General features: G+C 49.2%; 3 protein-coding genes across 5 annotated transcripts in view; 1 reads left to right on the top strand and 2 right to left on the bottom strand.

The window, feature by feature from the left end:
* The first annotated feature begins 679 nt into the window (after nt 1-679).
* On the top strand, nt 680-5,531 carry cdc6 (cell division cycle 6 homolog (S. cerevisiae)). Of its 2 annotated transcripts, XM_052083299.1 has the most exons (11): nt 682-872; nt 1,699-1,954; nt 2,141-2,374; nt 3,231-3,430; nt 3,509-3,660; nt 3,838-4,084; nt 4,159-4,259; nt 4,329-4,390; nt 4,490-4,656; nt 4,737-4,877; nt 5,317-5,531. In XM_052083299.1, the coding sequence occupies exons 2-11, from the start codon at nt 1,699-1,701 to the stop codon at nt 5,404-5,406; spliced, it is 1,650 nt and encodes a 549-aa protein (XP_051939259.1). In that variant the 5' UTR covers nt 682-872; the 3' UTR covers nt 5,407-5,531. The 2 variants fall into 2 exon arrangements, with proteins under 2 accessions (XP_051939258.1, XP_051939259.1); XM_052083298.1 differs by having other exon boundaries at nt 680-872; nt 4,329-4,656.
* Nucleotides 5,532-5,606: 75 nt separating this feature from the next.
* On the bottom strand, nt 5,607-8,483 carry LOC127612631 (centriole, cilia and spindle-associated protein-like). Its single transcript, XM_052083371.1, has 4 exons — nt 8,332-8,483; nt 7,365-7,717; nt 6,994-7,220; nt 5,607-6,682 (listed from the first exon to the last, which is right to left on the bottom strand). Exons 2-4 carry the CDS (start codon nt 7,696-7,698, stop codon nt 6,473-6,475), a joined length of 771 nt encoding a protein of 256 aa, XP_051939331.1. The 5' UTR covers nt 7,699-7,717; nt 8,332-8,483; the 3' UTR covers nt 5,607-6,472.
* A 2,777-nt stretch (nt 8,484-11,260) lies between these two features.
* maml3 (mastermind-like transcriptional coactivator 3) overlaps nt 11,261-21,011 on the bottom strand; it is a 100,648-nt gene continuing 90,897 nt past the window's right edge. Inside the window, exons 4-7 of one of the 2 annotated variants that reach the window (XR_007965863.1) lie at nt 19,196-19,462; nt 17,904-17,979; nt 13,963-15,752; nt 11,261-11,828 (exon numbers count right to left, since the gene is read on the bottom strand). Coding sequence is in view for 1 of the 2 variants with exons in the window: in XM_052083224.1 (XP_051939184.1) it covers nt 14,674-15,752; nt 17,904-17,979; nt 19,196-19,462 (1,422 nt within the window). In the remaining variant the exon portion in view is untranslated. Of the gene's footprint in view, nt 15,753-17,903; nt 17,980-19,195; nt 19,463-21,011 lie in introns of both variants that reach the window. The other variant, XM_052083224.1, reaches the window with a different exon arrangement.

Raw genomic sequence — 21,011 nt, 5'->3', positions numbered from 1 at the left:
AAGAACAGTTGATTCAAACCAGCAGTTTTGGGGGGGGTGGTCAATTCAAGGTCTCATGCCTTGACAAAATTCAGCCCCGGACGGCAGAATCACCAATTGTGAAATTAGTCAACATGTCAATTACACACTGCACAAAGCTTTCCAAGGTACCAAGCGTGAATGTCGGCCCCTCTGCATGCATTCATTTTCTGTTGTGGAGGGAGTGTCAGTTACACACAACTGACAAATGAAAAGTGGGTGGACATCCAAACGGGACACGAGAAGAAGTCTCAAACATGAGAAGACGTCTCAAAGAGACCCATTTCAAATGGAACGGGAAGGCAGCCATTTTGGGGCAAGCAAGGGCTTGTTTTGTGTGCGTGAATGTCGGCCCCTTGGCATGTATTCATTTGCTTTTGTGGGGAGGAGTGTCAGTTCCACACACTGACAAATGAAAAGTGGGTGGGCATCCAAACGGGACACGAGAATTCTCAAGCACGGGAAGAAGTCACAGAGACCCGTTTCAAATGAAACTGGAAGGCAGCCATTTTGGGGCAAGCAAGGGCTTGTTTTTGTGCGTGTACTCAACAGTTCACCCATTTCAAAAATACCAGATTTTTGAGGAAGGCGGTCGTCCCGTCAAAACGAGCAGCTGCCGAATCTCCCGCCCTGTCTCAAATGGACGCCGGCAACGCAATATCCGGGGCCCCGCGTTTTGGACCAATCAGCGAGCAGGAGGCCGGCCGGAAACAGCTGCTTTGGCGGACAACATTTGGCGCTAAAGTTTGCTGTGTCTACCGTGTGGAACCCGAGGCAGAAGGAAGGACGGCTAAGCACCACAGCGAACATTTTGTTTTCTCTCCCCCCTTCTCACCAACGTCTGTCACCTAAAGGTGAGTTTCCAAGCCCTGGCGATCTGACCGAGATCGATTTTTGTGCGTATCAACGTCAGATGCGAAAGTAAGCCCCTGTTGTGTGATTGTGTTCGACTTGAACGTGGTCCGATTCGCCGCCTTGATCGACATTTGGGGTTGAATGGTTTGATTGCGTTGCGCCTTGTCGTGTTCATGTGTGAAATTGTTCGCCTTTCTCCGCGAATCGGATCGAGCAATTGGCGCCAAGACGCGAACCATTTTCATCTCCCGCGCTTCGTTTTTTTTCTTTGTCGAAATTATGCTCGCGATGTCTGTCTGACATTACGTTTGACATGATTGCGCACATCGGAACAACTCGTTTCGTTATTTCTTTGCTTTGTGTACTCCTCAAGTCACTAAACTTGACAAAAAGGACCGGAAATAATAATACACTGGGGCGGTCCTTTTTTGTACGTATGAAATACATCTTTGTAAGTACATCTCCTTGGCGAAGTAAATTGTTGAAAAATATAAAATTCCAATGATGACGTACACTGTATAAAATATCGCGAGACTTACCGAATGTTTTACGCGCGCTGAACCCCAATGAGGTCCCACGTCAAGACAGTTGGAGCTCGTCCTAGAGATTTGTTGCCCAGTCGGTTCTTGAAAACTCGGTCCAAATCCGATTGAATGAAAACCCCCATCGAAACCCATTTCAAACGTGTTCTGAACCCGTCCCAAACACTTTTTTATGAAATGCTATCCAGTCATTTGAAATGTGATCTAAACCCGATGGAATGAAAGGAGTGATTCTCTCATGACAGTGTGTCTGACATTTTCCATCCCCCTTTTGGGTTTGAAGATGCCGAGCACTCGCTCGCGGGCTCACACGCAGCCCACCATGCCCTTCCCCAGACGCAAGTCCGCCAGGGTGGCGCCGAAGCCCAAAAGAACCCCACCCGAGTCCCTCGAACCCGATGGGGAGAAGACGAGGATGCCTGAGGCGCCGTCGCCCGGACGAGCGCCCTCCATTCCCGCCCGGCGGCCAGCTGCGACGCCGCTTCCCTCGTCGCCGGACGCCTCGCTCAGGCTTCCCCTCAGTCCGCGGAAACGTACGGGTGAGTCCTCCCCGAAGAGCGAGTTGGTCAACATCCAACTCGGCTGACGCGAGTGGAATCGAGTGTTGATGTTTTACCGCCCCCTGCTGGCCATTGCTCATATTTGAGGAGAAGCAACACAATGTCCACTTGAAGCATGAGGCTCATTTGTCACTTGTTTTTTTGTGGGGGCGGGGGTCGGTCCAGGTGACGACAACGCGTGCAACGTGGACGCCACTCTGTCTGCGTCGCCTCCCAAGCGGGGCAAAGCGCCGCCGCCGTCCCAGCGGCGTTTAGCCTTTGATGAAAATGCCGCCGGCCCGTGTTGCCGTGAGCCGTCGCCATCCTCTCCCGTCGCCGCCTCCTCGCCAAGTCGGCGGGACTTGGCGGGACCCAGCCCGGGCAAGAAGTCGTCGGCGGCGTGTCGACTCTTTGCTGAAAGTAAGTGATTGATTTCAACTGGATGTAAACGGTCGAAGCCTGTTCAAAACCTGTTGGGAACACAACCTAAATGTAATCCGCACGACTTTTCGACGGATCGTATTCACCCTCCGCCTGAGCGCCAACTCCAGCTTTAGCGCAACCACACATTTAGATTGCGATTGGAACACAGCCGAAGTCCAAACGCGGCGGACGCCTGATTTTAAACCCCAGCACAAACCTGATAGCAACTCGTGGGAACTCGATGCAAACCCGCGTTGAACTTCATTTGGAGCCAAATTTGGTCCTTTCGGCCCGTTTTTAAAAAAAACATTGGGAACACGGCGTGGGCTGCATCTGATTCGAATGCGCTCAAAACTCCCGTGAGTGAAACCGATTTGAAGCTCGCTCTGAACCCGATCAAGATTGACGACCGCCCGGACCCGACTGATACTCGGATGTTAAATTCATTCATCTTCCGAGCCGCTTGATCCTCACTAGGGTCGGGGGGCGGGTGCTGGAGCCTATCCCAGCTGTCTTTGGGCAGTAGGCGGGGGACACCCTGAATCGGTTGCCAGCCAATCGCAGGGCACACAGAAACAAACAACCATTCGCACTCACACCTGGGGACAATTTAGAGCGTCCAATCAGCCTGCCACGCATGTTTTTGGAATGTGGGAGGAAACCGGATCACCCGGAGAAAACCCACGCAGGCTCGGGGAGAACATGCAAACTCCACACAGGGAGGCCGGAGCTGGAATCGTACCCGGTACCTCTGCACTGTGAAGCCGACGTGCTAACCACTGGACTACCGGGCCGCCTGATACTCGCATATTCTTTTTATTAATTTTTTACTTTTTTTTTTTTTTTTTTGCAGGGCGCGGCCTGGCGAGCGCCAAGTGGGCTCTACACACGGCGGCGCCCGAGCGCCTGCTGGCCCGGGAGGCGGAGCGCGCCGCCATCCGCGGCTTCCTGGGCCGGACGGCCGCGCGCCGGCTGCCCGGCAGCCTTTACGTCTCCGGGGCGCCCGGCACGGGAAAGACGGCCTGTCTCGACTGGGTCCTGCGCGACATGAAGGTGACGCTCGGGCGGAAAAAGAAATCGCCCCGAGTTGGCCCGTGTCGGGTGCCTTCATTTTGTCGTCGTCGCTTGCAGGAGGAGCTGGCGCAGGCGCAGACGCTGGTGGTGAACTGCATGAGCCTGCGCAGCTCGCATGCCATATTCCCGCTTTTGGCCGACAAGCTGAGCGCGTCCGGCGGCGGCCACAAGGCTCTGCGGAGGCACCTGACCGGGCCCGGACCCGCGGTGTGAGTACCCGATCGACCCGTTCTGAGTTGCCCGGTGATGGCAGCAAACCGCTCTTTTTATCCGAACGCGACTCCCGAAATGATTCCGTCGTCTCTCCTTGTCACCCGCTCGCAAAGTGAACCTGCGCCTGCGCCGCTTCTCCCCCCTATCGATCTCCCGCTGATCTTGTCTTTCAGCTTGTTGGTTCTGGACGAGTTGGACCAGCTGGACAGCAAAGGCCAGGACGTGCTCTACACCATCTTCGAGTGGCCGCACCTGCCCGAGTCCAGACTTTGTCTCGTCGGCATCGCCAACGCCTTGGACCTGACGGACCGCGTCCTGCCCCGCCTTCGGGCCGGGCCCGGGTGTCGCCCGCAACTGCTTCACTTCCCGCCGTACAGCCGAGAGCAGCTCGGTGCCATCGTGCAAGACCGACTGGCGCAGGTGACGCCGCGCCGACGCCGCTCCCGCCGTCTCGCGCGTCCGCTCGGCTAACGCGCGCGCTTTGTCGTCGCCAGGCCTGCGCGGAGGGCGCCTTGCACTCAGCGGCTGTGCAGTTTTGCGCCCGTAAAGTCTCGGCGGTGTCGGGAGACGCCCGGAAGGCTTTGGACATCTGCAGGTTGGTCCCGCTAGGACGCGGCGGGAATCGGAACGACGGATTTGATGCGTGGCCGTTGTGTCCCAACAGGCGGGCGGTCGAGATCTTCGAGTCGGAACGCGGGAAGAAGACGGAGCGGCGCGCCGACGAAGGTCCGATCCGCCGGCGTCGCCGCTTTGTATGTTGGGCTCGCGTGCGTCTTGTGCCCCCGGGCGTCGGCGCTGACGTCGAGATGCCGCGTGTGATTCCAGAGTCGGCGGCCGGCGTGGCCCAGGTGGCGAGCGTCCTCTCCGAGGTGTACGGCGACCGCATGGCGTCGCACGCCGGCGAAAGTTTCCCGTTGCAGCAGAAACTTCTGGTGTGCTGCCTGCTGATGTTAGCGCGCGCCGGCAAGAGCAAGGAGGTGGCCCTCGGCAAGGTGACGCCCGGCGCGAGCCGCGCTTTTTGCCCGGCCTTGGAAAACGCGCTGACCTTTTTTTGCTCGTGGCGCCCTCGCAGCTCCACGAGGTTCACAGCCGCCTGTGCGCTCGACGCCAGGTGAGCGGAGTCAGCCAGTCGGAGTGTTTGTCGCTTTGCGCGCTGCTGGAGAGCCGCGGGGTGTTCGCCATCAAGAAGGCCAAAGAAGCTCGACTCAGCAAGGTAAAGCCCGACGCCGTCGCTTTGCCGCCGACCTCCCGGACAAAAAAAAAAAAAAACGCTAACCTGGACTGTCGGGCGGCCATCTTGCCTTGCTGCCGCGACTGACCCCTCCTGTTACTTTTGCGTTGCTGAAAACGCAACTTCTGCTCCACTCTGAGCGAATTTCTCATTTTCAGGCTTCTCATTCAAAGTGCAAAGCGTGCGCCATGTTGAGCATAATGCGAAAACGCTGCGTGAAGATGTTATGTTTTCGTTTCATGGTGCGCTTGGCGAGCGGCAACGTAAGATGGACTCCGGTGGCTACCTACTTGCCATTAGGCAAATTGAAACCACCGGCGGCCATCTTACATTGCCAATAAACAAAATCCGCTTACCTTTTGAATCCATGAATTTTTCAATGGACAAAAAATGGACGTGGGCTGCGTGTGTGTGTGTTCAGGTGTTCCTGAAGATTGACGAGAAGGCGGTTGAAAATGCACTTCAAGATCGCACGCTCGTCGGAAGCATCTTGGCGGCAGGACTTCCGTGAACGTCGTCAATTTTTTATTATTATTTTAAGAAAATTTTAAGTTATTCTCATTTTTGCTGAGATTTTTTTTTTTTAGTTTTTTAAGTCCGAGTGTTTGTTGTTGTCAATAAACCAAGTGACACTCGCACCATTCGTCTTTTCCGCACTTCTTTTGGGCTTTTCAAAACTGCGTTGAGTGTGTCAGTCAAGCAAGTGACGGATTTGTTGAAGTGTTTTTATTTCTCATCTTTCCAGGAACATCGAAAGTCACGTGGGCAAAAGTGTCTCTACACGATTGGGTGTGTACTTTCCGCTTTGTCCGTCACGCCGCTTTCTTGTTCGGTGCGGCGTTCGCGTGCAAAAACCCCCGCCCCGAAAAACTCCCCAGAAAAAAAAAAGGGATCTGTGGAAAATCGAAATCTATAGAAACATTCTTGACGGTTACGAACGTCGGCGCGAAAGAGCGTTAGCTTGGGTTGCTCGCTATTCATCCGTCGCAAAGTTGGAGACGAGTACTCTTTGAACGCCGATCCTGCAGCGACGGCCCAAGAAACCTTCAGCGTTCCTCCGGGGCGGAGGGGGAGCAAGTAACGAACGGAGTTCCCGACCGAGCGCGCTTGTCCTCCTTCAAAATCGGCTACAAAAATGTGTTTCGAGTGATTTCGTTGAGCAAAGTCGCCCCTTTAACTCTTTCACTCCCAAAGACGTTTTGGAACGTCTTTTCAGACTTGGTCTCGAATTGGCTGCTACTGAATTTTTTGATGGGGTCCCTCGAGGAAACGATGACCAAATACAAACGAGCGGTTTGCAGACGCAACTCGTCGGGGTTTTCTTTCCCTGTCGAAGCATCCCAAATCTTTTAAGATAAGATATCCTTTCTTCGTCCCACACTGGGGAAATTTCTTTTTTTTTTAATTTTATATTATTTTATATATTATTAAATATAAATATTTAATTAATAAAAAAAATTTGCGCATTTGCAAAGAAATTCTCATGGCGGGAAATTGGATTTGGATTCAAAACGCCCGCTAGGTTGAAGCCCCGGAGTACAACTGTGCTGCGGGTTTTTGTTTTTGTTTGTTTGTTTTTAGAGGCGTGGCCTGGCGTCCACCCGCGCAGAGAAGCAGCGCATGTACTCCGTCACCCAGCGCTCGTCGGCGGTGGCGGAGGCCGTCCACCGGCGGCGTCGCAGCTCGTCCGGGTCAGCCGAGCGTGCGCGGCGGCGATGGGCGCTCGCCAGGCGCTGGTCGGGAGGACGCGACGGCGGCGTCCGGACGCTGGCGTCGCAACGCTCGCCCTGGAGGCGCCCGTCCGCCGTTGTTCAGTCATGTTTTTATCCATTCGGCGCGTGTCGGGCCCGAGCGATCAATCGATTTTCTGTCTTTTTTTTTTTTTTTTTTTTTTTTAGTTTCTTTTACTGTTGAAACACAAAGCCCTTCCAATTCACCCCCCCCCCCCGAATTCATATTTTTGTTGTCATAAGCGCACAAGATAACACACGAGCTATTGAAATGCAGTCAATACACCGCCCCCCCCCCCAAAAAAAAATTCTACTTCGCTGGGGCCCGACACGTGCTCAACGTGAACGGAGCGGAGTCAAGAACTTACTTGATCGTTGGGCGCCGCGGCTTCGTCGCCGCCGCCCCCCGGCGGCGGTTGGCTCTCGGCCCGCTCTGGTTTGCGGTCGGTGGGCGACCCGTTGCCAGGGCGACCGTCCCGGTGACGCAGAGGAGAAGATGCCGACTCGGCGGGATCCCCGTTGGTGACCGGCCCGTCGTCGGCGTCCGGCTCGTGGGACGCCACGCTCGCGTTGGGGGCGCCCCCGGCGGTGTTTTCTGTGGCAAATCCAAAGAGGTGGACGATCACACGATGAAGTCGGGTAACGTTTTCAACTTTTTCCTAAGATTTTTTTTCCCCAGCTCAACTTGATGGCAAATGTTCCCGCCCTTTGCAAGCGCGCCTCTCCATCGTCATCTCACCTGCCAGGTACGCGGCGTCTGCATCCGCCGCCTCCGTTACTTCCTGCTCCTCCGACGACGGCCCGGCATCGGGACCAGACCTCGGTCGGTTTGTCTCGGCGGCGGGCGGCGGGGCCACCCGGTTGCGTCCAAGCCGTGATCCGACAGTCCTGGGCGTGGACTTGCCGCTGGACCGCACGGAGCCGCCCTCCCAGAACCAGGGCTTATGAGAGTGCTCCATGACCCGCCGGGTCAGGCGGTATTTGAGAGAGTCCTCGTAGCATTTGGAGAAGGTCTCCCACTTGGGCTCCCGGAACTTCTTCATGTACTCCGTCCGGACTTTCTTGGTCATCATGGCGACGGGTGCGGCGCAGCTGCAATGAATCAAACGAGAGACCCTCTCAGGAGATATATCCACAAGCAGTCAGTCGGGCTTCAGCTCGGGATGATTCTAATTGGCAATTCATCTTTGTACATCCGTATTTTAAAACAACAATGTCAATCCCTTAATTCGAAAACATTATTTTCAAATTGACAGTACAGAAATTGTAAAAAAAAAGATGATTCAGTTACTCGTCTAGGCTGTCAACCTGTAGTCAAGAGTCCACAAGAAACAAAAAAAGCGGTTCATGGCGAGCGGTCGTGGGTGACGTCAGCTGCCAGGTTGTTTCCAAGGCCACGCCCCCCGATTGGCTGAACTCGGCTTAGTGGATCGGCTCCACACGCGCTGTCACGTGATCCCCAACCTGTCAGCTCCGCTGGAAATAACATCCATTATTGATTTATCATGCTAGCTGGCAGCGTTAATGGACGAGCGATGGTGCTCTTTTTTTGTGTTTTTTTTGCGGGGGTAATTAAGCCGTGTAGAAGTCTTGGACGATTTAGAGACGCGGGCACGATTGTCGTTCAGCTGCTTTGGGAACACCGCGAGGAGGCGGGCGTTTCAATCGCGGCAACAACGGGAACAAATTCAAACAGTGGCACTCACACGGAACTTTCTTCCCGGAAGGAGTTAGGACTTGGTCGCGTGAATTCCGCTAAAGGAGCAGCGGCATCAGTTCAGTTCAGTTCAGACCCGCGGGAGGCACGGGCGAGCTCAAGCTAGCGTGACTGGAGCCAACAATTTCCGGTTTGGACCTTCAAAGCATTACAAGTCAGGAAGTGTCACTTTCCATACGATATGTGGTTCCAAAATAAAATACATTAACCTTGATTAGAGCACCTTTATTCGGGAACCATGATACGTATCCTGGTTTAAATTAGCCTACTTTGAAATCCTACCGTTAGTTTTAAACCCGACTTTGAATCCCTAACTCCTGATTTAAACCCTACTTTCACTTTGTAAGCCTAACTCTTGTTTTAAACCCTAACCCGGTTTTCAACCCGATTTCCAAACCCTAACCCTGGTGTGAAACCCTACCTCCAAACTTTAACCCAAGTTTAAACCTGACTTCCAAACCTAAACCCTTGTTTTGAACTCTCCTTTAAAACCCTAGATCTAATTTGAACCCTACTTTGAAACCCAAACCATATGAGTTTGACACCCCGATGCTAACGTAAGTTTTAACCCCAACCCTAGATTGAAAGGGTCATTCGAAAGCCTGTGCGGTTGTGATGGATTGGGGTGGGGTTGTGCTTAAATTATGTTTTTTCCACGGATTCCACTGACCCCACCCTCTGCACGCTCTCTCTCTCTCTCTCTCTCTCTCTCTCTCTCTCTCTCTCTCTGTCTGTCTGTCTGTCTGTCTGTCTGTCTGTCGATCTATCTATGTATCTGTCCGTCGATTCGTCGGTCTGTCTATCGTCTATCTGTACCTTCACAATAAAAGCTTTTTTGCTAACCTTTGCCTTCATCCAATCGCATCATGACGATTATTTCTTCAATCATTCAATTACTTTCCGCTGTTGAAAGAATGGTTCTGTAGTCATAGAATTATAGAATTCACATTCTCTCTGTCTCTCTGTCTCTTTTAAAGACCCAATCAGCCAAAAATAAAGAAGCAATTAACAAATTAAGACTAGACGCCTCACTATACATGGTCGTTATTTTCGGCTGAAAACGCCTTATTATACATGGTCATTTTTTTCCGATTAAAAACGCCTTAGTATACATGGTCGGGTTTTTTTTCGGCTAAAAACGTTTTACTGTACATGCTCGTTTTTTCCAAATAAAAACACCTTACTATACCTGGTGATTTTTATCGGGTTAAAACGCCTTACTAAACATGGTCGTTTTTTCCGATAAAAACGGCTTTCAATACATGGTCGTTTTTTCCGGCTAAAAATGACTTACTATACATGGTCGGTTTTTTCGGCTAAAAACGCCTTATTATACGTGGTTGTTTTTTTCAAGTTAAAATGCTTTACGATACATGGTCGTTTTTTTTCAGCTGAAAACGCATTACTATACATGCTTGTTTTTTCAGCTAAAAACGCCTTACTATACACAGTCGTTTTTTCCGATAAAAACGCCTTACTACACATGGTCGGTTTTTTCGGCTAAAAACGGCTTACTATACATGGTCGTTTTTTTTCGGCTGAAAACGCCTTCCTATACATGCTCGTTTTTTCCGATAAAAACACCTTACTACACATGGTTGTTTTTTCGATAAAAACGCCTTATACATGGTCGGTTTTTTTTGGCGAAAAATGCCTTACTATACATGGTCGTTTTTTTTCCCGATAAAAACACCTTACTATACAGGGGCGGTTTTTATTATCTAAAACGCCTTAGTATACATGGTCGTTTTTTTCCGATAAAAACGCCGTGCTATACATGGTCGTTTTTTTCGGCTGAAAATGCCTTACTATACATGGTCGTTTTTTTCCATTAAAAACGCCTTACTTTACATGGTCGTTTTTTTCGTCTGAAAACGCCTCACTACACATGGTTGTTTTTTTCGGCTGAAAACGCCTTACTATACATCAGGGGTGGGCAAACTACGGCCCACGGGCCGGATCCGGGTGTCGACGAAGAGAAGATCGGGCACCGGGGAGCAGCAAACTGCACCGAGCAGTGAGTGGCAACAACAAAAACAGCCAAAAATGAACGTGAACACTGCAGCAGGGTTTGCCGTCCCCCATTCCTCTCGCAGTCAGGTTATCCAATCAAATGGCCAATTTGACTGTCTGAAAAAACATTTCATGGTTGTCTTTTGAAGAAGGGCGTTCATTTTGGTGAATAAAAACATTGTTGGACTCGGTCGAGTGGATACAAATACTTTGCAAGTCCAATGGCCAATTCTTAAGTTGGCTCCTGCTCAATGTGTAGCCGGGACCTGTAGTTTAGTTTACTGAAGTAGCAGTCACAAAGCGGCATGATTGTTGGCAATATTCGGCACGTCTTCGCTGAAAAAAAACCTCTAGCAGTTTATTAGCGTGATTGGGGTTTAATGTCTTTATGTGGCGCTTTAATTTATTTAGTTTCATGCTGTCCGCAAACAACATTTTTAGACACAGTAAACTGACCGATCTTTCCTCGTCTGTCACCGTGAAGTGACTGAAGCCGAGTGCTACATACGCCTCTTCTTATTTCTTCCCCTTAGAATGCTCCCTGCGAAAACTCTGCCAATGAGAGCGCTACTGCCCCCTAACGTAGTGGAGATGCAACTGCATGTTATTTTAGGACTAAAAAAATGTTTCCCGAGGTCAAACGCGCCTTCCTGGATGGAGCCTGGGCGCCTCCCACCATTTGTATGGAGCCTGGGCGCCTCCCACCATTTGAGAAACACTGGTTTAAGCAGACTTTGCTCGTTTATTGCTGTGAGGAGATGATCAGATCATGTTTTATGACCAATTGAAACAGGTAATGCATTTACAAAGGGATCACATATTTCTCTTTTAACCGTATGCAAACTTCATGAGAATCTCAAGCAGTACTGACGTTACAGAATCAGAAATGAACAACAAAACACAGATTAGGATCAGCGAGAACATTCTCTTTATTGTTTATGTTTGAAAAACATAACAAGTTTTTGTAATTCTCTTTTGTTACAGTTTCAGAGCTTTGTACAGGATAAAAAGAAATAAGCACTGCTTTCGAACAGTCAACTCTCAAACTAAATAAACAAAAGAAAGGGAGTTTTACCGTAGAAATTAGTAGTAAGACATTGTCTGAAGTGCAATGGCATAGCTCAGATGGGTTAAACATGTAAAAAAAAAAAAAATCTAAATAAAAATACTTCTCTATTTTTCCCAACAAACAGTAATTCTTTACAGAGTAGAGACTGCTGTATTATCTGGTGTATTTAAACCTGTAGAAACATATTTACAAATAGCCGTTATATATATGTATATATATACATATATATATATATATACATATATATGTATATATATATTTCTCATAATCACATACTGTATGTCAGCACCAGTAAAAAAAAAACAAACAAGAAACATTCACAAGAGATTTTTTTTTTTTGTTTTGTTAAAATGTCAACAGACTTGGTCCCAGAACACAATGATAGTTGCAGGAAGTTTGTCTTCCTGAAAAGATTAAAAAAAAAAAATTGTCAGGATGCATGTTCACTTGAAAGAAGACAAGACTAACCCTAACACTGACGCAGAAGCGTTTTCACCACCTCACAAACTCCAAACCTACTTTGGCTGCTCTGACCGTGTTTGCTTCATTTGTCACTGGAGCCTACTTGGGAGTTCTCGGCAAAGTTTTGGACACCGATATTGGAGTTTGACTACTTTTCAGAGGAAAGGCTTAAAAAATAAAGGCTTTGTTTTAATGTCGTTGTAAAACTGCTACAAAATAAAACAATTGTCAAACACCGTGCAGACAAATGGAGGACTTCAACTCCCCACAAATAATACAAATAAAGGAACGTCATTTGGCGGAGCTAAAAAAAAAAACAGAGAGGAAAAAAAAATGAAGCTTTTCAAGTTTGATGGTGCTCATGTTTCTTTTTAAAGGGTTGGATTACAGAATATACAATACCAAAAGAAACACACTGATGGCATGGAGTTGCTTTCCAGGAAAAAAAAAAAAGGCTTTTTGGTTTGTTCACTACTGCGTCAACACAGTGTCACAAATGATGCAATTTTGGAAGGGGGGAGGCGCTATCCCTAAAAGTAGAGACGCGTTCACATGTTAGGTTATTCATTTTCAAACCTTTACAGAGACGGAAACCTGTTAAGCCTATCAACTGGATGACGGGCTTTTACACTTTTGGCCAAACAAGCAATCGCAGAGTCTAGTGAATAAATCCGAAAGTCTTAGCAGTGGTTGGTTTTCCGAGGAAAGTGCCAGAGAGGAGGGACGGGTTGTAATTTCTTCACAGTCGGTCTACAGTTCGAACACCGTCGTGTTTAAGTCGGAGCATTTGTTTCATTGCCGCGCGACGGAAGAAAAGGCAACGAGGTAAGCGAGCGAATGTGACGCCGTGGAAGAGAAGGCCGTGCTAGGACGGGAGCTATACAAAAAGATTTGCAGAAAGACAACGAAAATGAAATAAGGCCAAATTGAATTTGGTTGGGAGGGGGGGGGAGGCGAGGGGGATAGACAAAAGACACAACCAGCGTAATTCTGAGCGGTCAAATACAGCAACTAAAAAAACAAGAGGGGGCCTAAATGAGAGTATTTTTTCCTTTTCCTTTTTTTTTCTTTAAATAAAAGAAGTCACTTGCGGTGCTTGGATACATTCAGCGCCCCAGTGGTCATTTCGCCTTCAGTTCGGCCTGACGTACGTGATGTGCTTTGTGCCACGCGGGCAGAGGGCTTCACGTCATTGTACGCTCCGCGTTGCCTGTTGATGTGTCTGCAATTTCTCCAAGTCAAAGTGGCTGTGCTTGCTTGAGCTGCCTATGTTTTGCTTCGTTCTCTGTGTGTTCGTCATTCCCAGACACACACGGAGACAAGACCTCACCCCCTCCCCTCTTGAGAAAAAAAAAAGCCAGTTGCCTCACAAAAGCGGGCGAGGGCCGAGACGCTCACAATTTCAACGGCGAAAGGAGTTGCGAAAGCGTGGAATCATTCTCTGGAGGAAGGGTGGCAAAGATTTGGGGGGGAATGAGCGAAATAGATCAAATGGAAAGAGTGAGCATGAGGCGGAGGGAGAATTCTTTGTGTGTTGGAGTGCGTATTGGGGGGGGGGGCACATTTCAAAGACAGGAAATGGGAGAATTGAGAGTACTTTCGACTCCCTTTCAGCTCCTCGCAAGGTAAAGAGAGGTGAAGCGCCGAGCTGCGTGGCACACAACACAAATCAACTGCCGTCTTGACGGGCAACCTTTTTCTCCCCCTTCATCAGTCTGCCGTGTTCAATCAAGCCCTGCTTGAAGCCGCGTCTCGAAAGCGGGGACTGGCGTTCAAAACACTGGGAAAGAATTCTTGAAGGGATCTCGCAAAAAAAAAAAAAAATTCTTAATCTCCATATGGGTTTTGCATGAATATGGCCGAGACAAAATGATTTCTCGGTGCTCATAACGCGCGCGGAACACACAAAGTCTGAATTTGTGAACTAGCAACTAGCTAGGTTGTTTGCTAGGGCGGCATGTTTGCTAGCAACTAGCCTAGCAAACATGCCGCCCATAGATCAGGCTAGCAACTAGCCTAGCAAACATGCCGCCCATAGATCAGGCTAGCAACTAGCCTAGCAAACATGCCGCCCACCTGTTGACATTCCGCGCAAGTTGAATCGAAGAGTCTGGCTTCTTCTTGGTTGCGGAAGAGACTTTCACCTCGAATTCAAAAGGATGCCTCCGTTCTAAAGCTTAGGTGCAGAGTGCCCATATTTGTTTGCCGTCGTTGATAATTTCATGTGGTGCAGTGTAGTGAAGAGTGCTGTGACAGAGGAACCGCTACACAAACGCGGCACGGCTTTGGAGCGCAGCTTCTGAGGCTCCAGAGTCTGCAGTTTAAAGTAAAGGACCTCTTGTGTCATAAATGTTGAAGAAAGCCACGTTCGGTATGTCAAAAAAAAAAAAGGTCATCGGCCGAACAACACGAGAGCATTTCTCAACCAAAGCGCCTGTCACGCGCCGGGTCCCCAGTGACCAACAAGCCATTCAACTGCGGGCACGCGAATGAACCGTCGTAATGCAAAACGCTCACGTCTGGCAATCGATCCTGCGTACATGACAACCCTCCAAGCAGACGTCAATATGGAAAGTTCTGCACCTCAGATTCCGAACGGAAAAACGCTTTTGGCAAATGAATGTCGGACAAGCAAGACGAGTCAAAGTTGCCACCGTTGCCCTTCCGCGGCTTAGCACGGTCTGGACGACCGAGGATCTAGACAGACGCCAGTTGACATTAGACTCCATTTGGGTCTTGAAATGTTGAGTTCATCCAGTCAAAACTCATGTCCAGTTTTCTTTCAGGCTATTGGCTGGGGAAAAACTCCTCCATCCACCCGTCGCTTGAGTCCAGCTCTGCTCCTGGTCCATCCCCCAATCCGAAGGCTCCTCCACTGGAGGGCCCGCCCCCATATCCATAGGATGACATGTCTTGATTGGGTGTCCTTTGGTAGCCCTGCGTCTGACTACCAACGCCGCCACCACCCCCGGGTCCATAAGGTCCAGCTGCCCCCCCGGGGCCCGGCCCGAAACCCCCCATTCCAGCAACCCCCGGACCCATAACGCCCTGGTTTAAGCCCTGGCTCATGACCATGGGCCGAGACTGGTTGGTCCTGGGCTGACCGCCCATGTGAGCGCCCATCGGGCCGCCCATACCCGCTGCCGGGTTGCCCACCCTGGGGTCCATCCCCTGGGTCATACCCTGGCCCGGCCCCTGAAAGTGTTGCTTGGCCACGCGTTGGGGCTGACCCGGCTGCATTCCATAGCCCTGAGGCGAGCTGAACCCCGCCCTGTCGGCTCCCGCTCCCGCTGTCCTTACCACGCCGGCCCCCATGCCTTGCACACTCTGTCCTTGTTGCTGCGGCCAGCCCGTCCCGGCCATCGTCCCGCCGCCGCCGCCTCCCGCTCCCAGCATACTTTGCAGTCTTTGTGCTTGGGCTTTGGCATTAGTTGGGCCTTTGAGGGGTTGCTGGGCCATGGAGTTCATTAAGATCCCTTGTGCACCGTAGCCTCCAGCACCGCCGGCTCCGGGTCCCCCGGGCATACCTCCAACTCCGGGCCCTGCACCAGCCTGCCGGTTTTGCCCACCAACTGGGTTGTGCTGCTGCGGAAGACCGAGAGAGGCTTGCACACTTTGGCTCTGGTGCTGTTGCTGGTGGATCATTTGGCTCATGGAGGGGTTGAGTCCATAGAGGGAACCCTGGTTAGACCCTTGGGTGCTGTAAGGTAGGCTCATGTCAGCTGGCGCTCCTACCGAGCTCCCCTGGCCTTGGCCAGAGCTCATCTGGACCATCTGCTGCTGGTTCTGCTGCTGCTGTTGGAGAAGACGTGCGGCCCGGATGCTCTGGAGAGCTTGACTCCTGGACGCCAGATCTTGAGGAGGACCTGAAATCAAGTCAATGACAGTAGTCAATATTTGACACACGACGTAAATTTCCCCCAGGCAGTCACATTTTGGAGCAGGTCAATACAGTCGACAGATCAACAGAAAATAGTCAAGTGAAGCATCAGAACTAAAAACTCCTGCAAACGAGTGAAAATCAGCTGAGATTTGAACCAGTTGTGGTTGGATTCCGAACCAATTAAAATAAACATTCCCTCAACAGACGGAGGCAGATATTACATAAATGGAGAATTTCTCTTGAGAATAAAGCTCTTAAATTTGGGGTTTACCCATCATAATGATCAAAAAGTACGTTGTTCCAAATCAAGATATTCATTCATTCATCTTCCGAGCCACTTGATCCTCACTAGGGTCGCGGGCGGTGCTGGAGCCTATCCCAGCTGTCTTCGGGCAGTAGGCGGTGGACACCCTGAATCGGTTACCAGCCAATCACAGGGCACACAGAGACGAACAACCATCCGCGCTCACACTCACACCTAGGGACAATTTAGAGTGTTCAATCAGCCTGCCACGCATGTTTTTAGAATGTGGGAGGAAACCGGAGCACCCGGAGAAACCCCACGCCGGCCCGGGGAGAACATGCAAACTCCACACAGGGAGGCCGGAGCTGGAATCGAACCCGGTACCTCTGCACTGTGAAGCCGACGTGCTAACCACTGGACTACCGGGCCGCCCTAGATCAAGATATTTCTTCTGAAAAACACTCCAAATTCAATTCAAATCCGCCCGTGCTTTAAAGTGTTAGACTTAGTAACACGTTCCTTTCAAAAAGATGCTCCGTGGTGCCCTAAGTGTCAAGGTCTTGTTGGATGGCAATTGCTCTAAATCCTGTAATAAACCCCACTTCTGACATCATTCCACTAATCCCTCACCTCGCAGCTTGGTGTGCAACAGTAACGGCTCGAGAACACAGGATTTGTGCAGTGAGTAGACTTTGAGTCACTAATAATTGCAGACATAATCAAAGTGAGGAGGATTGCAATTTTAGGATAGTCAAGAGAGACTGACTGTTTTTACGGAGTTCTGAAGATGAATGGCAAGAAAACAACACAGGCCCTTGTGTCCTCCTGGATAGCTTTTGGACTCTCAGTTCGAGAGTCTCTGATGGCTCCAAAAGCTTTTCAACTTGAATTTCCACCTCCCTCACTGAATCATCTTCATCTTCATGGTCACGCCCACTCTCTGTCACTTTCTGTCGTTCATGCCAGACTCTCCACGTTCCAGATCAGCTACCTATTCTTCTTGCTGCCACCCCCCCATCCTTTCTCCCACTTCACTCCTCTCATCCATCTCTCTGACTTCACCGGAACTCTGGGGGATCCAGGACACACAAGTTGCCTTGGTAACAGGCAGAGCAGGAGAAATCTCTCCCAAAAAAAAGACACACACACACACACACACAAAGGGAGGCAAAAGAATCCAATTTGAACGCCGAAGGGTATATTTGACAGAAACAGATAGAGGGGACCAGGTTTTAGATTCACTATGATATTCAGAAATTGAAGCATATTGTACCCTGTATGTTTTTCATTAATAATAATAATACTATTTATTTAAAAGCGCCAATATAAGACGGCCCTGATTATAAGACTTTTTCAAGACTCAAGTTTGAGAAAAGACTTTTCGAACACCAAATTAATTTTTAGACCGAAAATAATTACAGTACATCTGAAACAAAGGATTATAATAATATATTTGAGAGAAAAATGATTTTGCCTCATTCAAATCTTAATATCTGAACATTTAAATATGTAAACAATTATTTTCTTGTCTTTTCTTTGTTATCACTATTTTTATTTTTCTTCTTCGTGCTACGGCTATTTTTATTTTAATTCTTCGTGACAGGGGTTCGCTTTGGCCTGGAGAATCAAGTTCAGCATTCGCTTCATTCGATATCTGGCGCCATCCAGCGTCGTGAATGGGTATAACGTCTCGGCCCCGAATGTAAGACGACCCCCACTTTTTCACCGTCTAATTTCAATGCAAAAAACACTGTCTTATATTCGGGCCAATACGGTAAAAACAGGATTGATACCAAAATTAATTATGTACATTTGTAAATGGAGGTGGGGGGGGGGCAGCATTATGTGTGCCGTTAAATACACGTAGACATACTCATGTTAGTTAGTCACCTTGATACTGACTGACTTGAGGGAAGGGATTCCTCTGGCCTTGGCCCATCTGTCTTGGGAGATGTTGCTGTTGGAGCTACGCAAAGACACACACACGTACACACACAAATGTCATACAACATCATACAAATATAAATCACAAGACAAATTAGCAGAGCGGATTAAAAGCAGATGTGGTGCAGTATATGTCAAGACTTTATGAAATCTCATCAAAATGTTGACACTTGTGAAGTTAGCTGCAGTGTGTGCCCTTTGTGCATTTGGAGTTGTTTCGCGTGCACGTGTGAATAGAGAATTTTATAAATATAGGCATGAAAGCAGAACGTGGCACTCGGAATTCTTGAGATGTTTGTTCCAGCTAGATTTCGTCTGATTGATGAGTGCGTGTCTAAGAAAGCAGAAGTTGCAGCCCCGGTCCTTTTGTGTGGGCTGTGAGAACTACTGTCATTCAGAAGAGACACGAAACCTCAGCTGGGTGTTCCTTCCAGACCGCAATTTAAGTACATCTGTGTATGTTTATGCAGATCCAATTGAAAACCAACATGGTGGGTGGTGACTTCAGAGTCCAAAACTGTTTAACATTTGATTCACTCACAGAGAGAGACAGAGAAGTAAAAAGAAAACAGCACATTATCACAGCAGGTGGGATGTGGCCAGTAACATGAACATACGCATGCACACATGCTGGAGAGATGAAAGGCAAGCGGTGAAGGTAATTAGACCTACAACCAGAAAACAGCAGGGAATATCGGGCGGAGGGGGGGGGGGATGAGCTGCTCTTATTGGTGGACAAACATACGCGATGTACAAATGAAAACATCCATCCATTCATTTTCTAATCCGCTTTTCCTCACGAGGGTGATGGGTCAATGCTGGAGCCTATCCCAGCTGTCTTCGGGCGGTAGTCGAGGGGCGGTGGGGGGGGGGGGGACACACACACCCTAAACTGGTTGCCAGTCAATTGCAGGGCACACATAGACAAAACAACCATCCGCGCTCACACTCACACCTGGGGACAATTTGGAGTGTTCCATTAACCTGCCATGCATGTTTTTGGAACGTGGGAGGAAACCGGAGCACCCGGAGAAAACCCACGCAGGTACGGGGAGAACATGCAAACTCCACAAAGGAACGACCGGAGCAGGAATCGAACCTTGCACCTCGGCCATGTGAGGCCGACGCGCTAACCGGTTGACTACCGTGACGCCCAATGAGCAAACAAAATGTGAAAAAGTAATGAAAACATTTCACTCAAGAGGAGTGAAATCAGGAGCCCTTGATGAAATGCTCACCTGTTCCGCCAGTAGCTGCTGCTGCTGGTGCTGCCTCTGCTCTCTGAAGAGCTGCTGCTTCTGCTGCTCCATCATGTGCATCTTTACCCTCTTCTCTTGCTCCATGGCCATCATCTGTTTCATCATGGCTGCCTGCTGCTGGTTACCCACATATCCTGGAGGTGCACCTGACCCCTGGTTAGGCCCCATCCCCGAGGCCACGCCGACGGCGGGGTGCGGAGGTGGGATGGCGCCTGGCGGTCGGGACATTCCCACGACACCTTGCTCCTGGAAAGACGGACGTGAAAGAGACAGCGGCAAATCATCAGTTGGACGGAGAGCAAAACGGTCAATCGTGTTAAAAAAAAAAAAAAACATGGGGTGACAGAGGCCAATTGGCAAACATCGAAATGTTTGCGGGCCCCGTCGCACTCTTCACATATAATGGGGTGAGTTGAGTTCCTTTGATGTTGACATTTTTATCCAAAGTCATATTGTGCTCTCTGCCTGCGATTGGCTGGCAACCGGATCAGGGTGTCCCCCCCTGCCTACTGCCCGTAGACGGCTGGGATAGGCTGCAGCACCCCCCCATGACCCTTGGAGGATAAAGCTGATTGGAAAATGGATGGATGGATATTGTGCTCTACTGACAGGAGCTAAGTCTGAAGTTGCCCCCCCCCCCCCGCCCCCCTCCGTTCCATCTTTTTTTTTTCCTCATCTGTGAAAATGGGATGAAGTAAAAGGTGACCCATCAGACTCCAGTTCCATATCTCCCTGTTGGTCATTGTTTTTTCCCCCCCTGTGTCTCTTGGAAGGCTTGTGTCCGTTTCATTTTGTTGCACTCTGTGGTACCTAAACAACGAAAACCACTTCTGATCCTGATAAAATGTTCATGTCGATCATCATCTGTTCATATTCTGTTCACGTTTTGGATTTGATCATTAAATGTGCTCACAACAGCTTACACCGGGCATGTCCAAAGTCCGGCCCGCGGGCCAAATCCGGCCCGCGGTCGAATTTCATCCGGCCCTCGGCCCCCGTCATAAAATCAGTGCCGTCTGGCCCGCAGGTTGGGCGCAATGGAACACGTGTTGCATTGACTGAGGTCTCGTAGACTGGTGAGTGATGTTTCATAGAGTACTGCTTCCCTCTAGTGGCTAAATGAGTAATAGCATTCACTAAATGAGTAATAGCATTTAGACACTAGAGGGCATCACTCACGAGTTAACAAGACATCACTCCGTGTTTATATTGACTGATATGTCATATTTCAAATTCCTGTTTCAAATGAACCAAAAGAAATTCTTAAGATTGTTGAAAATAAAATAAAAATGGAAATGTGAAACAGACTGGCTTACTAAAATTTGTTGAACAATATTGTTGTTCAATGTAAAGAATGTCAGCCAAGGTCGGCCCCCCGACATTTTACCACATAAAATCTGGCCCCCTTGGCAAAAAGTTTGGACACCCCTGGCTTACACGAATTCTTGTGAGCCTAAACTGATCTGTGACATTTTGTAGATGAAAATGCATATTTTGCAGCCGTTCTTGTGCAGAAGAAATTGTTACTTTTCCGCTGTTTGTCAAGTAATTAACATTGTCTTGCCGTTCACGGCGTCTGCCATTCATGATTGAACGAACAGACGTACATAATGGCTGTGTGAGCTGCATGAAGGTCAATGTCTTTATTTCTTTCTGTCCAGTATTTACAATGATTAGCCAGTGGAATGAACATTTGTATTGGAACGTTGAGCAGATTCGTTTTGTTTTGTTTATTTTGGGGATTTTTCTTATCTGTTAGCGTTGTCACCGGGGGAAAAAAAATGGAGTGACACCT

Source organism: Hippocampus zosterae, chromosome 13, assembly GCF_025434085.1.
Source record: "Hippocampus zosterae strain Florida chromosome 13, ASM2543408v3, whole genome shotgun sequence".
Lineage (NCBI taxonomy): Eukaryota > Metazoa > Chordata > Actinopteri > Syngnathiformes > Syngnathidae > Hippocampus > Hippocampus zosterae.
Note: the sequence above shows the minus strand (reverse complement) of the source record. Positions and strands in the feature narration are given on the sequence as shown.

Coding starts and splice junctions, on each gene's coding strand:
- cdc6 (XM_052083298.1), top strand. CDS start 1,699: ATGCCGAGCACTCGCTCGCGGGCTCACACGCAGCCCACCATGCCCTTC. Junction 3,661..3,837: donor ACCGGGCCCGGACCCGCGGT/GTGAGTACCCGA, acceptor CTTGTCTTTCAG/CTTGTTGGTTCTGGACGAGT. Junction 4,878..5,316: donor AAGAAGCTCGACTCAGCAAG/GTAAAGCCCGAC, acceptor GTGTGTGTTCAG/GTGTTCCTGAAGATTGACGA.
- LOC127612631 (XM_052083371.1), bottom strand. CDS start 7,698: ATGATGACCAAGAAAGTCCGGACGGAGTACATGAAGAAGTTCCGGGAG. Junction 7,221..7,364: donor AGACGCCGCGTACCTGGCAG/GTGAGATGACGA, acceptor GATTTGCCACAG/AAAACACCGCCGGGGGCGCC. Junction 6,683..6,993: donor CCGCGGCGCCCAACGATCAA/GTAAGTTCTTGA, acceptor GGGCGCCTCCAG/GGCGAGCGTTGCGACGCCAG.